General features: G+C 38.4%; 1 protein-coding gene across 1 annotated transcript in view; it reads left to right on the top strand.

Moving 5' to 3' along the window:
* Positions 1-19,007, top strand: part of KCNK10 (potassium two pore domain channel subfamily K member 10) — a 55,260-nt gene that overhangs the window by 25,190 nt on the left and 11,063 nt on the right. Inside the window, exons 3-4 of the mRNA XM_066186910.1 lie at positions 7,336-7,453; positions 10,110-10,270. Coding sequence (XP_066043007.1) covers positions 7,336-7,453; positions 10,110-10,270 — 279 coding nt within the window. The remainder of the gene's footprint in view (positions 1-7,335; positions 7,454-10,109; positions 10,271-19,007) is intronic.

Below are 19,007 nucleotides of genomic sequence, written 5' to 3'. Positions count from 1 at the left end.
TTCCCTCTACTCCTTAGAAATAATGATTAAAGCATGTTTTGAAAACACTAAAAGCAAGAAGCTTTTATTCACTTGGTGGGATTGTCACCAGTATAAGATATGCAAAATACATTCTTTCCAACCAGAAAGCAGAACTTGTGTAAGGTACAACAAACAAAGCACCTCAGCAGATTGTGGACTTTTGCACACCAACTGCAGTTGTAACAGCCCTTATTCTCTAGCCTAAGTTATAGACCTACACCAATTCTTTATTTTACACAATATTTTTCTTCATTCACCTCAAAAGTTGTGATACTAAAATGAAGAACACACATACTCTGTCATTAGATATTTGGGACAAATCGTATCATCTGAGATTTCAGTATGTCCTCAGGCATTGCAGTGGGTAACTGTAAGTCATTATGCAAAAGTAAATTAAAACGAGTTTATCATCTTAGGATGTGAAAGTCTTAGGACCAAGTGATGTGAAATATTGAAATAGATTAGTCAATAAACAACATGTTTCTTTGGATTCTTCTGTATGTCTGGGGTGAAACTGGCTCCAGGAATGTAGTTGTGTGTGCTTATACAGAAAACTGATTGTAACTGACTTGCACAGAAGAGCACTGAATGAACTTGCTTGAGGGTAACGTCAGGGAGTTAATGCTGGTCTTTCACAACTTCAATCGGTGATCTCAGAAGTGACATCCCCCTGGCTGGCCCAACACATTTCTGCATTGCACCAAATGCTGTAAATGCAACAGCCTTTACAGCTGTGAGTTCAGACTGATGTGGCAATTTCCATGGGTCCTAGCTGCTGTGCTGTGTGCAGTGTACCACTAAAGGAACTATTCATAATTAATGTTATTTGACTACCTGAAAGCTCTTAGATGAACACAGATCATACTCTGCAGAATGGCTCTCAATAGAGGTTGATTCACCTCTGTGCTTTGGAGAATGTGGAAAAATACAAAAAGGGAAAACTTTGAACTAACTTGTATTATTTTACTGTGGGGATGACTCTGGAACAATCTTTTAAGAAGGCCAAAGGTGTATAGTGGTCCTTACAAGACTAATGATGGAGAAATGTATACCTTTTTCTAAATTTCAATCTTTCAAAGGATTCTGCCTTGGGAAGATGTACAGCACTGTATGAGGAAGCTGTTAAAATTTAGTGGGGATGACAGATCCTTTTCACATTTATCTCCAAAACCTATTGCAAATATTAGCATTGGTAGCACCAATGTGAATTGCTGAGTCCAGACTTGGAGGTTCATTCACAGACTTCAGAAGAAATATAGTGATGAAAACAGTGCAAATCCTCAGGAAGATTCAAAGTATTTTAAATTTGTATTTGACTGTTGGATTTTGATTCAGATCTATCAAATACTAACAAAATGACAGGTAATTTTTTCACAACAATGTCAAGTGTTTCACAGTGAAGTCTAAATTTTCTAAAGCCACCTCAAGTGGAAGTTCTTAAATGCAAAATTTTAAAGCCCACTTCTGCATCTGAAGATATTTGTTGCAGTGAAGCCAGAACACTGTTTAAGGCTGTAGGTGATCTATAGCTCAGCAAAATAGTGAATACCAGATTAAGAAAATGACAACATTGTGTGTTCTATCTCAACACTTTTGAGTTTTCAGAGTTAAAGAAAATGAAACCTAGAACATGCTAAAAGATAATGAAACTTCAGGTTCTTCAAGTACATTTATCTGCACTGTACCTATTAGATCCAATAGCAGAAGACAGCAGGTCTTAGGTGACTGGACATAGAGTTGAAAAGAAAAATAACATTGCTAGATACATCTGCTAACATACTACAAACCTTTTCTTTTTGTTTTTATGTGTTATAAAATAATCTTATTAGTAACTGTGTTCAAAACCAAGTCATCCTGCCTTTGTAATAACGCACACAGAGAGTGTATAATGGGGTGGTTACTCTTCTCAGAAAGATCAGGTTTTTTCTATCATTAGGAGAGACAGGAAGACCATCTTTGTATTTTGGCAAAGTAATTCCTATGGACCTGATAAGAGCATTCATACTCTGTTTATATATATCCTGTGCACTGTATATGAGTAAAAACTTGCATAATGAGCCCTGCTTTCATAATGAACCCTGCAAGATTATGCAAGATAGAGTGGCTTGCTACTTAAGAACTTACTTATGTTATTGTCAGACTTCTTTCTTCTTCCTTGTCCATTTGGCTTAATTTAGGATTGTGAGTGATTACAGCATATATGTATATGAAAAAAAATCATCCACTGGTAACTAAGCCATATTATTAATATCCACTAATGACTACAGCAAGCTGAAAAGGAAGCAGAGCTGGAAATAAGCTAATCAGGCTTTACTGCCTAATTATGTTAGTAAGAATTAAGATTTTGGATAGGCACTTTGGATTAGTGTTCTGAACCAGTTTTGCTCTGAAGGTAAGTAAGAATGAGAACATCCTACAGGGATGTTTCATTTTGCTGCTGCTTGCTTGGTTCATTAGTGTCATAAGCCAGCTTTTCTTTCCAGGCTGCTTCCATGTCAAAGGAAAAGACTTTTCATGTTCTAGAAGAAAACTCTAGATAGAGCAGGCAAAAAATAGTGTTTTGAATTAACTGTGGAGAAGACTTGCATGTTGCTGAAGACAGGAAAAGACTGAACTGTGAAGAAAAGCAGTGGTATCTGATTATTGAACCTTCTACCTGTGCCTCTGGAGGTCATCTTGTCCCAGCTTCCCTTCTGCCACTATCTTTATTTTACCCTATTCCTCCTAAAAGGATGGGGGAAAAAAAGGATTTAGATCTTGGGTCCTGTCCTAGTTGGTGCAGGCATCCTGGTTTGTAGCATCAATCCAGAGCTACTCCAGCTGTGTAGTAGGAGACAGACTGAGCCTAAGATGCTTCACATGTCTGCAGCTTTCCTGTAGCTATGCTGCTTCCAGGACTTAGATGATGTCTTTGCAGGGAGCTAAACCTTTTGAGCTTAGTTCTCTGTGCACATCCCTTGTTGTATGCTGTAGATCTACCTACAGGTAGGACCTACCTACAGGTAGGACACAGTGCATGCACAGTACATCCAATCACTCTATGTATAGGTAGATCACTCTCTGCTGATTGGTTCCTAAAGTCCTTTGTGGGATAGGCAGAAATATTAAAGGAATGGGCTTTGAAAATTTGTTACTTTTGATTCGGCCTGAAAAAATTTGCTGGCCTTGGTCCTTAGAAAATGCTGTCATGGAAAAGTGAATGAATGTGAATTCATAATGAGGGTCCCTAATCACTGTATAAGGGGTGGTGAGAATAAGTAGAGTCAGGGAGTATAGAAAAAAAGTTAATAAAATATTAGCTATTAAAAGCTGCTTGCTAATGAGAAGCACCCTAATAATCCTAATAGAGAAATATCAGAGCATGAAAGGCAATTGAAGCAACTCTTTGTATACTTGAAAGGAATCTGCTTGGAAAAAGAATTGTAGAGGGAGATAATAATTATTGGATTAGAAGGATCTGTGAGAGGAATTAATAGAGCTAGGGAAAAAAAAACCAAGAATTTTCTTTTCCTATCGAATTCCTATCCTTGATAACACAAGGATAGGTACATCTTTGACTGTATCATCACTTGAGAGGGATATTATTTTTGTCCTTGAAAAAGATTTGTCTTTTTAATACTTGGGATCTAACTGGAGAAATTACAGAAACTTGAACAAATGAACCAGATAAAAACCTTTCTTTATGGAGAAACCAGAAGCAGTCTGCTGTTTTTCTCCTCTCTCCTCATCAGCTGTACTGGCTTCCAGCTAATCTTGTTGCCTATGCAAGTAGAATTGTTGAAGAGTACTGAGATGCAGTACACTTGGGAATACAGGATTCAATTGTCCCAGTATCACCACAAATGCTGGACTTCTGCTCTGGGATTTGCCTTCAGTCCCATGCAGACCATATCACCAGGCCATGTCTTTTTTTGTTACAGAAGGACTATACTGTGCTGATACCAAAGGGGCTGAGAGTAAAATACACATCTATGCAATGATAGGGAGCAAAACACAAAGTTGTGATCAGAAATACATGTTTTTAAAAACAAATAATATCAAGTACTTTTATTTACTTCAGTAGTTTTGTCATTCTCTTCACTTCTACATGCCTGTTGACTTTAGCATACATTCATTACTAGAATATCCAGAAAGAAAATTTCAGTCCTTTGAGGTATTTCAAATTATTGAAATGGGTGGCATTTCAAAAGAAAACATTACCATATGTTGTTAGTTATTCAGTAAAGAAAATTGCACTTTCAATTAATAAACTATACTGGAAAAAATTGCTGTGTATACTGTATACTGTGCTTTTAGCTCCTCTGGAGAAAGAAAAAGGGATCAGGAAAGGAACAAGTGTGAAACGGCTTTTGGTACTTTCATGACCTGTTACTTTCAAATAATACTTCAACTATAAAAGTAGCTGAAACTACTAGTTTAAAATACCTTAAATATGTGAGGTTTGTTAACATAGAGTTTAGCACTCTGGAAATTAGCTTTTTACCTACTCTGAGATAACCTGAGGATGCAGCTCTTCAGGTCACTGCTGCAAAGCCTATCTGAAGTTTCAGATGGGAAACTTGTAAAATTTCATGGTCTGTGTGAACTGGGAGAGTCTTGTCAGTAATAGTATAGTTATTTGAATTTTGTGTCATTTTTCTTCTAGCAGGATAGTTCTGTGTTGGTGGCCTTGTAGTGGTAGTAGTAAGGCATCCCTTTCTCATGCATGAGCTGAAATTGGTTGGTTAAGTGCTCTTAGCTTGCAGATTGCTGTCTGCTTTTGTTTTGCTGCTCTCTTTCTGTCCTCCATCGCTGTATTCAAAATACTATGTATTAAAAGACAGCATTGGAATAGTTGGATATTTATAAATGGATGATGTCAGTGAAGCTTTAAAGAAAAATGAAATTGTTCTGGATGAGAAGGGAGCCTGAGAATCTCAACACTATCTAAGGCAACAGGATACTCCTTCACTTCAGGGGTTAGTGCTTGGCCCTGAACAACTTGCTAAACTGTGTAAACTCAAGTGTGATTTAAGTGTAATTAGCTTGCTGACATTCATACACTCAAGGGGAGGGCAGACAGCATTCCTTGGCAGAAGTAATCCGGGTAGCTGACAGTGTGTCATGGCCTATTTAAACGGGCAACCTGTCTGTTAGGCTGATTTATGCTGTTCTGCATAAACCAACAAAGGATCTCTGCTTTCACACCACCTGCAATATGCCAGCAACTGGTCCAGAAGCTCTTCCAGGGTTTGGTCCAAAACACGTCTGTTCTCTATATTCCTATTTCCTGATGTATAGACATGCTGAGGAGCCCTGGCTTTCTGCCCACATGAAATGAAACCAGTCCAGCCTGGAGCTTGCTCATGCTATAGTTTCACAATCAGCTTAGCCTGGCATGTAGTAGCTCTGCTTTTAAAAAAGGCTGTCCTGTATTGATCTCTTCAGATGTAGCTGTCTCTTTTCTTGCCCATACACCACCCCTCCCACTCCTTTTCCTTTTTGTGAGGTAATGTGATAAGCTGGGAAGCAGATTAGCTGAAACTCACCCAGGCTGAAAAAGCAGTAGAGAAGTATTTATGACCATGAAGTCAGTGGGAAATATAGGCAAAGAATGAGTCAGAAAAATGGAAATGGAAGAAAAGAAAAAAAATGTGGTTAATAAGCCATTGGTGGAAAGAGATTAATGAGGAGAAAAGTGTATCATAAAGGCTAGGGGGAGAAGCGGTGTTAAATGGATGCATTTAGAAGCCAATGCTAAACTCACAAGAGAATGTGAGGTTATAGAGGAGATCAAGAGAGAACTCATAGATATGACCAGGTAAGAAGTGGGGCAATGATAAAATAGAATGGCTAACATTGCTTTGCACATCGACTGTATAGAAAAGGTGAAACAGAAAACCACCATGACAATTCATAGATCATAAATCAGAGGAAAAGGTAACTAGTTAAAGAAATGGAATAAGAAAATTCAAACCTGTGTTGATAGGTGGGAATTCCATGTTGAACAAAGCCAAAGAAAAAGAGGAGGCAAAGGGTAGCACTTTGCTTCACTTGCTGAGCCCAGCAATAAGTTCATTAAAACTACCGAGGCTGAAGATTGGTGGCAATATTTAGGAGGAGGAGCAAATAACAGAAAGAGAAGGATAAGGTCTGGCAGTAGTGTGAGCAGCTGATAACAGCAACAAGAAGTGAAGTTGAATCAGAATGGGAGAAAAGCAAAGAGCTGGAAATTTTAGGAGGCGGAAGAAGAGAAGCTTGGTGCCTCTGCAGTGGTTTTATGGAAATTTGACTCAGCTGGGAACACTTGGAAGGGAGAAAGGCAGTCATTTTGGCTGCTATTCTAGAGTGAGATCTGAATTTCTCTCTGATGAAGAATATCTTGCATGAGATCTAAAAGCAACTTGAAAATACATACTGAAGGGCATCTCAAAAGTCAACTTGGAGCAATTCAGGTGAAGATACCAGATGCTGGTGAGAGATTTGTTTCTGTGCTTTGTAGGCTGATGTATTCAGCTCTGTCTTCCTTTGGACTGTAAGGCTGCAATGAAAAGTGAATATGTATGTGCCCATGATACAATATGGTGCACTTTTAGGAATTCCCAACAAACATTCAGGAGGCTGATGTATCTGCCTTGTTTGATTCAGTACTATATGGGACACAGGACAGTGACCAGCTTCTCTCCAGATTATACTTCATTCAAGCACTGTCTGGGAGTTTCTGTATCATGCTGTATTTGTGGACATGAGAGCATGTGTAGTGTGGCAACTGGGAAGTTTGAGCTGCTTGCAAAGTTTTTTAAATGATGTTTCCATAAGTATCTTATTTGTTCTTTTCAATCTGGGTATATATGCCATATATTTTTCTTTAGTTAGCATAGAATATAAATGACTTAATAAATTACTGATTGTCTGGGAATTTAAATCCTTGGCTGACTAACTTCACTAACATTATTTGTATTGACTTCACAAACATTATTTGTATTAGCACCTTTCTAGCTGCTTCTAACATGAGCTGTTCCCATTGAGGATTTTTTCCTTTGGCAGTAGTTGCTACAAGAATGATATTTATGGATGAATTTGTGGTGTTGGCCCTCTACTTCTCAATTGCTTTGTATCTTATGTCATTTGTGTAGGCATTGTGTCTTTCTTCCACCTTAATGGATATTCAGTTCAGTCATATATTCAACTTATGCCTATACTTTGAGCACATATTAAAAAACTTAAATTGAAGCTGCTTCCATGGTCCTAGAAATTTCCCTTTGGAGCCTATACTAACTTGCAGAGGATACAGTCAGGCATGCATAATGCTGATTCTTTGTATTTTCTTTACAGCATGCTGTTGAGGCTGATAATGCAGGAGTCAGTCCCATCGGAAATTCCTCTAACAGCAGCAGTCATTGGGACCTTGGAGGTGCCTTTTTCTTTGCTGGAACGGTCATCACAACTATAGGTATGTTTATTGTTTATTTTTTAAAATACGTAGTCACACTGAGACATGGATAATGAAATAAATTTGAGGAAGGTAGACAACAAACAAATAAAGTAGCTGAAGTGTATTTGTTAGCAGAAGACATGACTCCAGCATATTTCAAAGGCACTGAGTCTTTGGATAAGTGTCAGAAGCTCTTTATATAATCAGAGTAGAATAGTAATGCTGAGCTGAAAACAGGTAACACTCATGCAGCCTTTATAACCCTCTTCTTGATGTAGATGGAGATGGTCTCAATTTTCACTAAAAAGATCATGAAGCTGTACCAAATAAAATATTTTATGGCTGTTGGGAATTTGGATTTTAATATTATAGATGAATTTTCCCAGAAGTGTAACTTCCTTCCTAATTACATCAATTAATTTTGGCTTATGCTCTGAAGTTTGATAGAAGCAATTCTTCTCATACCCTACTCCTTGTAACTGGAAATGTATTCTCATAAGTATTATATCCTTTGTAAAATTCTCACTTGCTTTCATACTAACAATTGGAAGGAATTCCACAAATGATACATTGTGTAAAAAACCTACTTTTTTTTTTCTTTCTAGATTTCATGGCCTTGATTATTGACACATTTCTCTGTATTAAATGAAGAGTAGTCTGAACTGCTCCATTCACTTTTCTTGAACTACTAATTTCAATAAGATCGTTATTCAGGCTCTTATCATCTCTCTCCTCATGCATTCTGTCCAATGTATTTAGCATTTGATCTCTGAATGCTGGCCTTAGAAATGCTAAGGTTTTTAATCTCCCCTCTCTGAGCCAGTTCCTCTCTTGAAGAATGTTCAACAAGCTTGGGTTTCAGAAGACAGTCCTAAGGAAAAAGAGAATAAACCAATAACATTGTTGATGAAGTTAATCTGCTGAAAATTATACAGTAGTTTTATAATTTTAAGCTTGATTGCAGTGCTGTCATAATAATCAGATCAAGAGATCTAATTATTTGGAAATCACTGGCAAATTGTTGATTTTTATTTGCATTTTCTATGAGTATTATTTTGCTTTAAATATTGCATTTAGTGCTTCTCCACATTACAACTGTGATGCACACACTGGTGATTGTACAGACAAATAACTTGATAATCACATAACCCTTCAATAAAGTGTGAGAATCTGACTAAATTCTGTAGGCTTTTATGCAGGTAATACAATAACAACAAAAACAATCCCGTGGCAGTTGAAAGACTTGCTGTGGTGATCATATCTAACAGTGGAGTCTGTCCCTTTGGCTCTGCCTTTTCTTTGCTGTCAGAGTGAGGGAGAAATAGTGATTGTATAGAGTGTACAAGCTGTGTTCCTCTATATTTAGCTACATTACCGTGTATTTTTGATGGTAGCATAAAACCAGCGGGTGGCAAGAAAGAAAACATTTCTGATTCATACGTAAGAAAACCCTCCCTTAATGTTTGTTTACTCAATGGACCCAAGTGACAAGCTTTTAAATTGCTCGTTAAATAAATGCTGCTATGTAGGCATAGTTTATACAGGCATCATTGACATCTGCTATTTAAATAACTTATTGAAAAGACCTTGTATTTTTGCCCATATTTTTTTAAATTCTCCATGAATGAGATTTTTATAGGCTGCATAAAGTCTGTGTATTGTGTCAGAGTATGAAAATGGTTTTAGTTTATCCACCAGAGACCTGTTAGGGCTCCTCTTAGGCAGAAACTCAGTGGATTACCTTGTCGACCTTAGTTCAATGGCTCATGGAGCCTGGACTTTCAAGGAATTTTAGGGGAAATCTGGGATGATGATGGATTCACCTGTGAAAAGGACAGTAGGTTATGGGACATGCATCATTGTGCGTCAGCATAGTTCTTTCAGAACTATCCCATGACAGAGACATATATCTGGTGCCAGTGTCACCAACCCAACAGGAATAGGACCTGACACTTTAATAGATTTCCTCCTCTCTGGATGCTTTATTGCATCAGTGATTTGTAATTCTGTGATAATTTTTAATATTTAAGTAATTATGTATAGTTATAATCAAAATCTCTATGACATTTAAATTAAAATACCCGATCTTAAATAAATAGGTGCAAGTATTACTGTCCCAATTCTTGTTGTTTTTTTCTCTTTAACATTTTAACAGAAATACCATGCCTACTGGAGTAAAAATGCTTTCCTGAAAAAAGAGTTCAAAGGCAGATTTGCATAGTGTGGGTACAGTTTGGAGGCTGCAGTGTAACCAGTCAGTAGGATGAGGGGCTGAGGAAAGTATGAGCTAACCGCTGAAAATGAGCCTTGTCAGGTGAATCACATTCCTGTCAGGAAACCATTGGCACAGGCCAAGAGGAGCAACAGCATGCAGGCACCAGGACAGCATGGAGGGATTTTTGTGCTGTGACATCAGCTAGATCATTTAAGCAGACAGCAATTTTAGATATACTGAATCTACAGAAAATACAGGTAACTGAGGCTTTAGAAAAATGGAATAACAGAGGGTGGCTTGACCAGGAAATGACATGATGTCATTGAAAGTCTATAAATAGGAATTATAGGTGGAACAAAGGTATGCCTGCAGGAAGAGCAGTTTTAAAAAACCTATTAGTTTGTTTTCTAAAAAGCCATGTGTAAGTTCTCAGAGTCTGACAATTGTTTTTCTCCTCAGGGTATGGGAAGATGGCCCCAAGCACCGTTGGTGGCAAGGTTTTCTGCATCTTGTATGCCCTATTTGGGATTCCACTGTTTGGCTTCTTGCTTGCTGGGATTGGAGACCAACTTGGAACTATCTTTGGGAAGGGTATTGCAAGGGTGGAAAAGGTTTTCAGAGTAAGTTCACTGACAGTTTTTTGCTTGTGTTGTATAGCCTGCTCTTAATTTTGTTCTTATTACCTGTGGTATTTTTTACATGTTGGACACCATGAAACATTTGCATGTTTAGTTGAGATGATAGTTCACGTCTCTAAGGATCTCTGCAGTCAGTGGAGAGAAACAGACTTCACTAGATGATGATGCAGGGGTTATAGATCTGACTCTGAATTTCCTCACTGAGGGTATTGCTGGGGAATGGATCTCCTAAGTCTCCTTGCAAAGAATTGTTGTAAAACAGTCTTCAAAACACCACAAGTTGCTTTAGATATTTACATCTATTCACTGAAAATGGAGAGAAGGTAATGGTTCCCTGAAGGAACAGGGATGCCGAGTAGGTTCTGACTGTGTTACTGATACAGCCTAAAAGACTTGGAAAGCAGGGTTGCTGTTGTGAATGTGAGCCTGGGAAGAGAGATGGTTGAGTGATATGCCTTCAGTGCACGGTGACAGATGTTGGAGTAGGTCTGCAGCTCTACTACAAAAACTGCTATAATGCCACTGGCTAAAATCATACTCATTCTCTGCCCTGCCTGCCATGAAGACATCCTACCCTAAATTTTTGTGTAGACTTCTTCATGTATAATTTCCATTTATGTTGCCAGTACTCTCTGCTTTTGAGTTTGAATTGCTGTAAGCAGTTCTTTTGCAAGCAGTGCTACAGGTCTGGCAAATGCTGTTTTGCTAACTTGCTAATGGTTCTCTTCAGGGATTCTCTCTTTGAGGCGGAACTTCTAGGGGTGACTTGTGTGACACTTCCTTTGGAAGTGGCATAACCAGAGGTAAGTCTTTCCAGGGAGTGGAAAGTGGATGAGAAGCTGCCCAAGCTGGTTAGTTTAATAGACATCTGTTTCTAAAACATTCCCACAGGTGAGAGCAAATGAATTGTAATTGTTTTTGAAAGGAAGTAATTAAGTATTAGATTAAAGAATGAGCACTTTCCATTTTGATTAAATGACTTTTAGGTGTCCCAGACCAGACATAAATAGTATATCAGAATAAATGTAGGAAAAGGTGACTAGTGATTATGGGTGAGTAAGCATGTACATGCCTGTCTGGAGAGCACTTCAAAAGGCTTGTATTTTCATTTAATGAAAATAATGTTATTGAAAAATGTCTCAGTTCAGTTTGGCAAAAGTACAGCGAAGATCCCTAGTTTATTTTTTGTCTACCTTTTTATTACACCTGCTTCACTTCAGTGGAATCTCTGAACATTCCAGCCTGCTTCTGCCCAAGAAAAATGACAATCTTGAAGTCATGATATGGATTGAGAGTCAGAAAATCTTTGATTAATTTTCAGCTCTTGTATTTCTGAGTGACATGGACAAGACCATTAAACTGTTGGTATGATAGTTTATGATTAAAATAATCAGAGAATCACAGAATAACGGGGGCTGGAAGGGACATCTTGAGATCATCTAGTCCAGCCTCCCTGCTAAAGCATACATAATACATACTTTACTTGAAGTATTTTAAGATTCACAGATGAGTGCTGATACTAATGTTTCACACAGAATATAGCTCTTTGGCACATAATGCGAGTTCTTTTGGTATTCAAAGTATTCCTTAATTTTCTTGAGTTAATGCAGTTACTTGTTGCTTATAGCCATCCTAAATATTTGTTTACCTCCTTGGTATTTTGTCAGCTTCCAAAAGAATTTAGAGATTGTGGTCTTCTTGTTTAGCCAAGATGTGTGTTTATTCCTTTTATTTTGATTGTCATAAGTCCATTGCATTCCATTACATCTATTACTTTGTGATTTGGTGAACAGGGTTATACACATTTCCTTTGTTACTCTTTGTAATGAGTTTCAGCTATTTGAAATATTTCTGATAGAGTTTAGAATTTACATGCATCTTAGTAACTAGTCTTAATACCAGTGGTTTCACTTTAAGTGATTATTTACATACCATTTGGCATATGCAGAATATAATAATCATTATTATTTTAGTAATTATGTAATTTAGTATCACGTTATATTTACACTGTTAGGCTTCATAAATGTTTGGACTTAATCAGATGAAGCCTCAGGTAGAGTAACAGTTCTTTATTTAATCCTGAGCACTGAGCAAATTTTAATTCAATGTGTAACTCTTCTTATTTTGTACTTGTCTTCTTAATGAACTGAAATTCAGCATATTCATGGGTTTAAAACAACCTGTTACCACCTTTAAAGAGACGACATAAAAGTTAGGAAAGTAGTTGAAATACTACTTAACTAAAAGGAACAAACATAGGCTAAAAAGACACTGAAAAACATAATAAACTGTTGGGTGGTGTGCCTGACAAATCTTCTGGAGGTAGCTGAGAGATCATTTAGTGCATCAGTGCTCTAAAAAGAGTACAAACTAGCTACCTGAATTATTTGTCCTCTCAGGCAATTTGGGACAGTCCAGTTTCTTGTGGAAAGAATGGAAAGAAACTTAGCATGTGTATAATGCATCAAATTTCCATGTTCATATGCCTCAGCACTCTGCCTCTGTATGTATCCAGTTGCCTTTGTTTATGCCCTTCACTCTTACAAATGTTGCATGGCTGGTGTCAGGGCAGCCAGAGTTCCAGAAATCCTTGCAGCTTTGTCATTGCCTGTACAGGTGGAAGGGACTTGAATGCAACTTGATCTTGCATTGTGGTTAGGATAATTTCTGAAGCAAGTTAAGACGTGGTATGCACACACTGGCAGGTGGGAAAGAGAGGAAGAGTTTTCTGTTGTCATCGCAGTCCTCTCACCCAGAGCATTTTCCTAACAGGTCTCTTGTTCTATCCAACTGTGTATCTGTGAGCTTGCAGCCCACACCACATTAGAGACAGCTTGCCTCTGGCATTCCTTGGCACATCTGGAAAGATGGAAAGGAGGATTCCTCACAGAGGACTTGTGCTAGTGCATTTCTGCTGCCTCTGACATGACATGTGCAGAGCCCCACCAACTCTACTTGAATTAACACCATGAATTAGAGTCTAGGAATCCAACATGCAGCTACTGCAGTAATCAGCCCACGCATTCTGTGGGAATTTTAAGAACAATTTGAACTACATAAAGTGAGAAAAAAATCTGCTCTTATCAAGTACACACTACCTTAACGGTATTGACGGAATATTTCAGGAGAGGAGCTGGGTGCATGCCACCACTCATCTTCTAAATCCAAAATGTTATCATTATTTCAATGTGTAACTAGCCAGGAAAACAACTACTCATTTATGAGTAGGTAGGGCCGAAGGTATTTCATTGCAAAATAATTCTTTCTAAAAAATAGAACTTTTCATGTACCATTTTAGGGAACGGAGGCACTGGCAGGATGATGCTATCCCAAACACCATGCATTGAATAGTTTGTGCCATCTGTCCTACTGGAATGATTATATTTGGTACAAGTAAATAAGCATCAACCAGGTCAGAGAAGTACACCAAAGCTTCCCCCGCAAAAGCCCTGTTTTCTCAGCTCCTGATTATTCTTGGATGTTCCATCTTCAAAAATCTAATAATCAGAACCTGGGTCCCAGTCTGTTTTTACATGCATGCGAGTCTGATTCCCCAGAAAATGAATATGTACAAGGCAACCAAATTCACTATATAGACTGGCCACAAGCATCCAGTTTCTGGGTCTGGTGATGAATCAGCCCTCCTAGACCACGTATAAGCACATATACATCCAAAATTTAATTTAAAAGTTGATAATTCTTATAAATAGATTTTCACCCAGTGAAACTTTCCAGACACAACAGAAATGAAATATGCATTTCAGGGTGACATAATGCCATAAAAGTAGTATTTTTATCTTACATACATGAGGGATCTCATGAACAACTTGTGAACGTTTCTATAATAAACAGAAGAACAAAGCCCCATTCTTTTGGCTTGCCCTGAACGCACAGAGTCTGCAAGCATCTAAAGATAGAAAGCACTCCATAGGCAGAGTTACAGAACACTCCATAGGCACTGTTACAGAACACAGCAGCTGCTATTATCATGAGTTAAATATAGGCTAATTTGGATAGTCTTTTTTCAAACCTTGAATGAGTGTTTAGATTCTCACCAGAAGTAGATGAGTTTAGCATAACCTGAATGATCTTGCCTTGCAGTTTAGTACAGATCTGAGGAATACAGCCTGGGCACAATGTGTTTCTGAGAGCACTCCAGGATTTTCTGGCTTTCTGTGAGCAGTTCCTGAGCTTGGTTGCTGCTTTCACTCCTCTGGTTTCCAGCAGGACACAGAGGACAGGTCTGGCAACACAGCTGGTAGACTGGAATTGCAATACCGGGATGTGAGCAAGCAGCCAGAGACATGAGGGATACCAAGGCTGCATCACTGAAAGTAAACTGCTTTGTGCAGAAAGGCAATGCCTCTGTAGGCAACTTGTGCTTCACTGAACCAGGGACTTGTCTGAATAGACACATCTGCTACTTGACTTTCACGTTTTCAGCTTAGAGAGTATGTTTTACTCTAGTTTCCAGAGACACGCTGTGAAAGTGATCTACACTTAATATTTTTCTGAAAGATAGCATCACACATCACCTAACTTTGGAATTGTCCTAGGAAAAGTAGTTCTTAGTTGGCAGATAGCGATGGTGTAGCAGTAAGGGTAGTCCCATTGAGCTGGTGGAAAGCTTTATTTTAGCATCTGTCAAAGCTCTACCTTTCCCAAACTTTATTGTGTGTCTTTCTGAATACATCTGATCAACTCTAGCTACTCTTTCACTTAAAGATTCAACCTCTTCTTAGAGATTTTTGCCTTCTCTGATGTCTTACTGCAAAAGTGACAGGAATTTTTTGTACAAATTTCTTCCCTGAAAATGAATGGAAAACAGAATCAGACAGCATCTGTGTAGAGGAGGAGCACTTAAAAATACAGTCTTTTTTCACAGTCTCCCCTCTGTTCATGGATTTGCACTGTTCAAGACAATCTCTTTTATTTTGTTTAATTACATCACATTACTATCCAGCATCAGTGTGTTATTTCATCAGCTCCTAAAAATCCACTGAGGATTTTAATACTTTTTTTTTTATTTTATTACTTTTTTTTTTTTTTTTTTGTATAGTGTTATTCACAGCAATTTTCTGTTAGGAAAAAGGTAAAATTAAAAAAATTATACTCACTTAACAAGTTCCACAGAATAACCATCTGATGCAGTGATCCATCTGCCATCTGCTGGCATCCTGTCTCTGGACAGAGCCGTCAGGACAGGGTGTGAAATTCAACTTACTGTTGCACATTCGCAGTAGTATTCCAAAATTATACAAGGTTTATAAGCTGAAAGTTCAGGGTTCAGAGCTCAACCTAACAATTTGCTGACAAAAATCAGTGATCAGAAAGGTAATTTACAAATCCAGAACAAATGCATGTAAACAATCCCAGCTCATGATCTGGTCTTCTGCGTGTCACACTTTAAAGGTCCTTCTAAGAATCACATTTCCCTGAGCAGTGTTAAATTAGAGGTGCATGTAGGCTTGATGGTGAGGGTTGTGGCTTCATTACGGGTGGTGGCTCCTCATCAACCAGAACCAAATTTGTCTCTGAATTCTGTTTTATGTTAAACCACCGTCTTGAATATGTTTGGTTTATTCTTTGGATCACTTACCCTCTCCATTACATTTGAGCTACAGAAAAGTATGTTTTTTTAAGTACCAGTAAGCTAGTAATAAAAACTTAATTAGAACATCTATGGATCCCATATTATAGGCCCTCTATCTGGGTATTTAATTTAGTTAGTGATGCTTACAGCTATTCCACTTCAAAGAAGGCAACTTAAGTGTAGCAGACATTTTGCTAAGTTTTTTTCTTATCCTCTGATCTTTGATGGTGAGGATGTTATACCAGGAATGGCGAGATCAAATCCATTCAGGTACAGGGAAGCTATGTGAAACAATCATTATTAACCCATTCTTGCACTCTCTGGGTAACTCAGATGTGAGTTGAAGGAGGGAAGGGAGGAGCAACACATGACAAATCTCACCTCTGTAAAATTGCTTAAGTCTATGCCATCAACGTCTGTTGTCCTTTGTCTGCTCCTGTGTTTGAGAAAAGCATATGTATACATGGATTCCTCTTATTCAATTTGGTTTTTTGCTTCTTTCTTTTTCCCTTGGGCTGAATACAGCTCAGCCATAACAGAAGTTTGGGATCATAATTTTTATTTTTGTAATAAGCAACATGTGGTAGTTAATGGGTCCATATCAGAAAGCCTTATGTGAACTTTCTAGCTAGAGGAAGAAGATTGGAAAGGGGTATATCAAGCCTAGAAAATGTCTCAGCCAGGGTTTTCTGTATGTTCATGACACAATACTCACATTATGACTGCAGCAAGATCCATGCACAGAGATTTACAGAAATGGCATTAGAGAAAGCTGCTGCTCTGTGAGAAGATTGTTGCATATTCCATCTGGGCCTAGACAAACACCCCACAGAAGTATGGTTTTATGGGGGAAAAAGATGTAACAAAGAAGAAATCCTTCTCTACTTTGACCTGAGTCTTGTATGAGTTCAGAATTGTCTCTCCCAAGCTTAGTAATAAATGACTGGCTATGGCTTATAATATCAGTCTTCCCTCTGCTACTGACTGCAGTTAAAAAGCAGAGGATGGATTCTGAACCTTCTTATAGTAGCATTCTTTATAAAACATGGGAACTAAAATAAAACTGAGGCACCAAGAGGTTAGAGTGTAGGGGAAGACCATATCAAGTAGAATGGTTCAATCCCCTTTTCATAACTCATGGAGGTGTCTGAAATGTCATCTATATTTTAATATATACTATCATTCTGGGACTTGTTTTCAAGGAGTGTTGTCTTCTTCACTGATGTGGTGAGTAAGTCCTGGCTGGCAGCAGGCACCCACACAGCCATTTGCTCACTCGCCTACAATGATGGAGAGAACAAGGGAAGAACAATAGAATATTCTTTGAGAAACCTCATGGGTCAAAATAAAGACAAAAAAGTCACTTACCATGTACTCTCACAAGCAAAACAAACTTGACTTGTGGAATTTAAATTAATTTATTGACAATTAGCATAAAAAATAATTACTGAGTTGAGTGTTTGGAAACAAAATCCCCACAAACATTCAAAATGCCTTTCTTCCCCATTTTTCAAGCTCAGCTTCACATCTAGGCTCACTTCACTCCAGACACCTCTCCTCCACCCATGTTGGTCACATTCAGTCCCTCTGGTGCAGCAGCAAATGGCACAGGGATTGGGGTTAGAACACAGTGGTTTCTCTGCTGTTCTTGACTCTTCCCCTGTTCCTTTGCTGGTCGACCATGGGCTGCAGGCCCTGCAGTACCTGTGTTGCCATGGAGAAGCTCCCTCCCACCTGACCTTGTTATTCCCTTGTTCTCTCCTCAATTCCCTTGTCTTCTGCCTGTCCAGCATTCCTGCCCTTTCTTAACCACACTTTCCCAGAGGTGCCACCATTTCATCTCAGTGGCTCAGCAGTGCCCTGAGATGGGTCTGTTGGAGCTGGCAGGAACCAGCAGTGTCAGAGAGCACAGAATAACAAAATATTGTTATATTGTTCTTAGGGGTTATATCCAAGTCAGTGATATTTAAAATGCATTTAGTTTCAGTCTCATTTCAAATGTGAAGGAACTAGGACAAGTTACGATGAAATCCACAGTGACTGTTACAGCAGCAAAGAGTGACCAAATCACTGATGACCAAGGAGCTCTATGAGCTGGTGCTGTGCCAGTCTTTCCATATAGCCTGGTGAGAAGGAAATCACACCTTGCTGAGGTGTGTGCCAGGCTCTGGACCAGGACTGGCTTTCATTTGGCTGAGCTGAAAGACAAGCAGTGAACCTATGACTGCTTGCACCATCTACACTAGCTTTGCAAATGTATTTTGACTAAGGACATATCAAATGTTTGTGAGCTGATATATGTGATATTCTGGTTTATGGCTTAAGTACAAAGACTGTCATTCCTAGTGTTAAAATATTTTGGTCTGGAGAAAGTGATTTAGATGACAAGCGGTTTTAATTAGAGCATAGGCAGAGACAATCTGTTCTGAGAATAGTTGGCAGCATGGGGAAGGGTACAGCGTTAAGAGTAAGTGGAGGGAACAAAAGAAATATTAAAGAAATGTATTTTGTTTGAAATGTGTCTTCTCTGCTCCAAAATACCGAGTCTTTTGGAAAGATGAGGACAGCATTTTCCATGCAAGAGTATTACATTATCTCTAAAACCATGCCATTGTTCATCTAGCCAAAAAGGTAGCCAGCTTGCCTGGAGCCTTGGGGAGATTTGTCAGGAATTCAGAAGAGGAAAAGTTTGGAAGATGGAAAAACCATCTGAGCTCCCTGTGAAGCAGCAGGTGTTCCAGTGTTATTTTTGGTTTAGTAGTACTGTCCACTGGGGGAGCTTTCTATGAAAAGAGAGGTGACACTACAGAATCTTGGACTAAGCTTATATGAAATATGCTGTTCATGGAAATAAATATGTTCCACATATTTAGCATTTAGTCAAGTCTGATAAATGACTGTAGCTTCTTTTGATTCTCTACTTAATGCCTCCTGCTCCTTTTTCATAGGAATATATATCAACTCTTTGGTCTCAGTTTGCAAACTTAAAAACACTGGTGCTTTTATTGTCAACCATCAGGTCAGAAAAACTGCACCTCAGTTAGTTTGCCTGAAGAAAACAGGAGACATAAAAAAATCCACTACACTGGTTTTGATCTATTGGGCCAGATAGAGTAAAAAGAAAGT

The sequence above is a fragment of the Chamaea fasciata genome, unplaced genomic scaffold (assembly GCF_029207755.1).
Source record: "Chamaea fasciata isolate MVZ Bird 193981 ecotype frontalis unplaced genomic scaffold, bChaFas1.0.hap1 SCAF_7, whole genome shotgun sequence".
Taxonomy (NCBI): domain Eukaryota; kingdom Metazoa; phylum Chordata; class Aves; order Passeriformes; family Sylviidae; genus Chamaea; species Chamaea fasciata.
This window is presented reverse-complemented; position numbering and strand designations above follow the sequence as displayed.